Genomic DNA, 5,391 nt, shown 5'->3' on the forward strand with positions numbered 1-5,391 from the left:
CCTTCGTACTTTTTCTACTACTTACTTACTTACTTGCAAAACCTATAGATGATAGGGCATCTACCTACTTCCCGTAGATTTAGAATTAATTTAGAACTAGAATGATGGTAAGAAGGAAGGTTTACTGCAGAAGTAAGAAAAACATTCGAAAATCGTTAGTTTGCTTTTCCATCACAAAAACAAATTGCGATCACAAACTTAAACTGATTCAAGGAGACAAATTGATTCTTACTTACCAATTTGTACGGAACCCTCGGGTGCGAGTCTGACTCGCACTTCACCAGTTTTTTCAACATTGTATGCTACAAAAAATTAGAGGCGTAGTCACCGATGTGACTGTGAGCCGATGCTATTTTAAGATCAGTTAGTAAAATATTCACACGAGGAACACTACGCGTGATCGTGAATTACAAATGTCCATCCGTGTATAGTAAGAAAAAAGATTATAATTCATTCATAAAAAGTGTTTACCTAAGTGTTTGTAAGTGACCGAGAGTGATCGTAGCGCACAAAAATGCAGTCTTCGACGATTTTGGTGTTAATTTCCATGATATTGATGAATAGTGTCAACTGTGCAAGAATTTTAGGGATATTTCCCATGCCCTCAAGGAGTCATCAGATCGTATTCCAAAGTTATACCAAAGAATTAGCCAAAAGAGGCCATGAACTTGTTGTTATATCGCCTGACCCTTTTCCTCCTGATACACGACCAGAAAACTTGACCGATATCGACGTAAGTTTTTCATATCAAGTTATGAAAAATCTTTTCACAGCCAATTTATTGGACTTGAAACAGGGAGTCATCATGGATATTGATGCTATCATAGCTGGTAATCTGTACGAAAAGTTCGTTTATGCATACGTTGACCAAATGAATCACCCACCAGTGCGAAAATTGGTCAACGATAAGAATCAACGGTTTGATTTGGTCGTGGTGGAAGGGTTTTTAGATTACCATTTGATGTTTACGGAAATTTTCAAAGCGCCGGTGATAATGTTCCCATCTTTTATGGGTTTTGCGGAACAGTATGAAATGCTTGGAGGGATTGGAAGGCATCCAATTTTGTACCCCCATCTCCATAGAAACAAATTTGATGATCTGAATCTTTTTGAATGGGCAAAAGAGTTGTATTATGAATATCGAATGTATGCGATGTTTGAAAGATTGGAGCACAAACAAAATGAATTGCTGAAGGAGAATTTCGGAGCCAATGCTCCAAATGTGAATGAACTAAGAGATAATATTGACTTACTGCTTTTGAATTCATATGCTGATTTTGCTAATAACCGACCAGTGCCTCCGAATATTATTTATTTGGGTGCAGTCCAATTGCAGCCGGTTAAAGAAATCCCAAAGGTAAGTGTTTTATTTACACTAACTAATATAATTAAGAGGAAAGATTTTATTTAGTTGTTTGTTTGAATTGAAAAGCTCCGAAACTACTGGACCGATTTGAAAAATCTTTCACTATTAGAATCCTAAATTACCTTCACATTTCTGATGAACATAGGCATAAGGGATAGTAGAAGAAATCTAAAACAAATGCGAATACGTCACGGCCACTCTTTGCTTTTTCAGAACTTAAAGGATTATTTAGACAGTTCAAGCCGTGGAGTCATTTACGTCAGCTTTGGGAGCAACATAATGCCCTCAAGGATGTCCAAGGAACTCTTGGGTGCAATCCTGGAGGCGTTCGAGAAGCTGCCATATGATATACTGTGGAAATTCGATGGAGATAACTTGGAAAACGTACCGAAGAACGTCAAATATATGAAGTGGTTCCCTCAGAGAGATTTGCTTTGTAAGTGTCAAATTTTTATTATGAATGAAGATTCATTAGTTCATGAGTTATTGAAGATAACTAAGTAGTTTTACTTACGTGACGCAGACTTGAGCTTGAGCGTACAAAGGTTATCTAAACTACCTACCTAAAGTAAATTAATGTTTGTTCAATTTTAATATTTTTTGGCACCTGTATTAGTTGAGAAGAAATTTTACTTGCAAGGTTATCTCCTTTTGTTCAGAAAACTTAAAAAAATTACATAATTCGAAAGAATGAAATAATGGTTGATTATAGAACGCATAATTTCTCAAAATTCTGTCTGAATTTAATGTTTGGTGACTAACAAAGTGATATTGATGAGACTTGCAACAATTTCTGAAACTAACCAAAAGGGTTCGTTTGTTCGTTCGTTTCAGCCAAATGACATCCACTGCTGGACAAAGGCATCCCCCAAGGTTTTCCACAATGAACGGTCCTGCGCTGCCCGCATCCTGGCTCCTCCCGCGACCTTTACCAGATCGTCGGTCCACCTAGTAGGAGGCCTGCCCCAGCGGCCATCGTCTCTATGAGCTATGTGCCCCGCACGAGCGATGGAGCGGGCTATGCTCGGAGTTTCCCTGCATGATCGAATCAGAAATGAAGAGATCCGCAGGAGAACCAAAGTGACCGACATAGCTCGCAGAATTTCTAAAATCAAGTAGCAGTGGGCGGGGCACTTAGCTCGTAGAACCAAAAGCGTAGATGATGATTATTATTATTGGTGTTTGTTCACAGTCCACCCAAACATCAAGGCGTTCGTCACGCAATGCGGACTGCAGTCCACTGATGAAGCCATAGACGCTGGAGTGCCTTTAGTAGGTATACCGATGATGGCTGAACAGGCCTACAACGCGAAGAAGTACAAAGACTTCGGAATCGGAGTCAAACTGGATCCAATGACCTTGACAGCTGATGATTTCGTGAACGGTGTTAATACTGTTGTGGAGGATATAAGGTGAGATTCTTGAGTATTATTTTTTGATCTCTGAAAATTCTTGTTCTATCTTATAGGTCGTGCAACGAGAGTTGACTCGAACTCAAACACAAGACTAGGTACATACTTATACTGATGTAATTTGATAACAGAACACAAGAAGACGTCCGCCATAGCGCGACTAAGAAAGAAAGAAAGAAAAAGTATTAAATAAAAAAACAAATAGATTATAATAAAACCAAACAGTACGAAAATGGCATCTGCTCAGTATAAGCCGTGACGGCAGAGAGCGCGTCCACGACCACTGGTATTCTGCGGATGCCAGTTGAGCAAAAGGGCGCAGCCCTTTGCTTGTGTTGAAGTTGATCGCCTCAACTCTTGCTGCACGTGCTATACCATTCTTAAACTGTCCATTATCAAATAATCATAAGAACAATCAATAACTTGCATCTAAACTTAAATCTTGAAGAGGCCGTTCTGTTGGACAGTTTCCAACATCTCAGCCAATGTCAAATACCTCGATAACTCTCAATTTTTTTTCTTCTTCCAATGTTTTCTTCTTCTTCTTAGTCGGGCACTCTTGTCAGAGTGGTCGTGGTTGCGCTGACGAGGTACATGGCGGGCCGATGTCATCTCCGAGGGTAGCTCTCCTGGCGATGTGCTTCCATTTCTGACGGTTAGAGGCGTCGCGAGTACACTGGACCATGTTTCCAATGTTTTATGAACGGCATAATACTGGTCCTTATCTAAGTATCTGTTCTTTCAATTCCAGTTACAAAAACAACATATTACGTTTAAAGAAGATTCATCAAGACCAGCCACAGAGTCCACTAGAGCGCGCAGTATGGTGGACAGAATACGTCATCCGACACTCCGGCGCACGTCACATGCGGAGTCCAGCGGCCAACATGCCCTGGCATAAATACTACATGCTAGACATACTTCTGCCTCTTCTAGGATTGTTTATAACTGTTTTAATAGTCGTGGCAACACTGTTGCGGTTTGTTTGTAATATCATTGGAGTTTTTGGGGGAAAGGAGAAATTTAAACAGAAGTGATTGTAGAATTTTATAGCTTTTTAATAAAATGTTTTTGTTATTCAAAATTATCTTCAAGTGTTCACTTCCTCATGCTATTCCTATGACTTCAAATCGTGCGTCTTTAACCGGCATATTATCCACAACGTCACGCCAATTTGATTCTGAACAGCTGGTCTTCTTCCTCGGTTCCTCACTGATGAGGATCGCGACCACATTATAGTGTTCCTCCCTCAGATCATAGAAGGGATCCCTTCTATGATCTGTGTGGACCGCACGATGTTGTCTTTATTTAGGAGGTTTTTATTTAAAAAATATGGTATAAATTACCACCAAAAAGATGATCAGACAGAGCCATAACCTGGAGATCGTCTCGAGAGTCTGCAGGCCACTGTCCAAAAGCTTTGGAGTAAGTTAGGTATGAAATAGGTATACTACCATTTCCATGCATCTGAAATGAAGCAGCTATATTCGAAAGGGGGTAGTAATTTCAATCTTGGGTTCTTCTTCATCTTCTTAAACTGGAATAAAAATCTTAGAACCAATCACTATACCTATAAAACAAAGTCGCTTTCCTGTCTGTCTATCCCTATGTATGCTTAATCTTTAAAACTACGCAATGGATTTTGATGCGGTGTTTTTAATAGATAGAGTGATTCTAGAGGAAGGTTCGCATGGATCCGTTTTACCCCCTTAGGGGTAGAGTTTCGTAAAATTCGTTCTTGGTGAGCACATACGTTCTAAAAGGAACCCTCATACAAAATTTGAGACTCCAAGCACCTGTACTTTTGTGATGATGGAGTGAGTCAGTCAGTGACCTTTCGCTTTTATAGTAATGTAGTATATTTAGCACCTGTCTGTACGAAGTCGGGGCGGATCGCTAGTTACATAATAAATGTTAATCGGGCATTCTCAAAGTATACTATCATTATAATATTTGTGTTGTTTTTACCAAAGTAGCAGAAGGATGGTTAAAAAGCGCCGCGCTGATATTTACATTTCATCCAGCGATTATGCAAATATCAACTGCAAGAGCTAGTCGGTGCTCATCTGCATACGCTCTAGTGTTCCAGCACTGGGATGATATTATTCGGAGCTTTTCCACCTTTCCAACTGAAACCCTCAAAACTGAACTGCCATGTAAACACATACATAAGTGTGTTTATAATTCAAATTACGGAAAACGGTTTTTGCCACTGGGACACTATACAAATTATTCTCTTAGGTTCGTATTACAGTCGCTCAAAACTCGATTCAATATCAAGCATAGAAATGGAAGCTTGAAAGACCTCATTGGTTTAATTTCAATAGTTAGCCTACTGACCAGATGCGTTGAGGAAGCATTAGTAGACTTGTATTACATCCACGGAAGAGTAAGAGTCGTCCTATACGACACTGCCCAAATTACTTCAGTCATGTTGTTAAGCTAAAGTGTTTAGAGTGGGTTGATCTTAATACTTCAGCGGCAGCAGGGTTAGAAATAGTGTTACTCGGATCTTGAGTCAGCCAGTCCAACACTTTCACTATCGCTCGCCGCTTTTTTTGGTGTATTAAATATGAAAGAAAGACGAAAGAAGTAATGTTTCAATCACACCAA

At 39.6% G+C, this 5,391-nt stretch overlaps 1 protein-coding gene across 1 annotated transcript; it reads left to right on the forward strand.

Moving 5' to 3' along the window:
- The first annotated feature begins 317 nt into the window (after positions 1–317).
- Positions 318–3,865, forward strand: LOC135083403 (UDP-glucosyltransferase 2-like). The gene is made up of 4 exons (XM_063978142.1): positions 318–1,357; positions 1,580–1,802; positions 2,559–2,778; positions 3,530–3,865. The coding sequence occupies exons 1-4, from the start codon at positions 515–517 to the stop codon at positions 3,813–3,815; spliced, it is 1,572 nt and encodes a 523-aa protein (XP_063834212.1). The 5' UTR covers positions 318–514; the 3' UTR covers positions 3,816–3,865.
- Positions 3,866–5,391: the final 1,526 nt, after the last annotated feature.

This window comes from Ostrinia nubilalis, chromosome 23 (genome assembly GCF_963855985.1).
Source record: "Ostrinia nubilalis chromosome 23, ilOstNubi1.1, whole genome shotgun sequence".
NCBI classification, from domain to species: Eukaryota; Metazoa; Arthropoda; class Insecta; order Lepidoptera; family Crambidae; genus Ostrinia; species Ostrinia nubilalis.

Bases quoted from the DNA above. Each gene is read 5' to 3' on its own strand.
- LOC135083403 (XM_063978142.1), top strand. From the start codon at position 515: ATGCAGTCTTCGACGATTTTGGTGTTAATTTCCATGATATTGATGAAT. The intron at 1,358-1,579 runs GTAAGTGTTTTA...TTGCTTTTTCAG, and splicing joins CGGTTAAAGAAATCCCAAAG to AACTTAAAGGATTATTTAGA. The intron at 1,803-2,558 runs GTAAGTGTCAAA...GTTTGTTCACAG, and splicing joins CCCTCAGAGAGATTTGCTTT to TCCACCCAAACATCAAGGCG.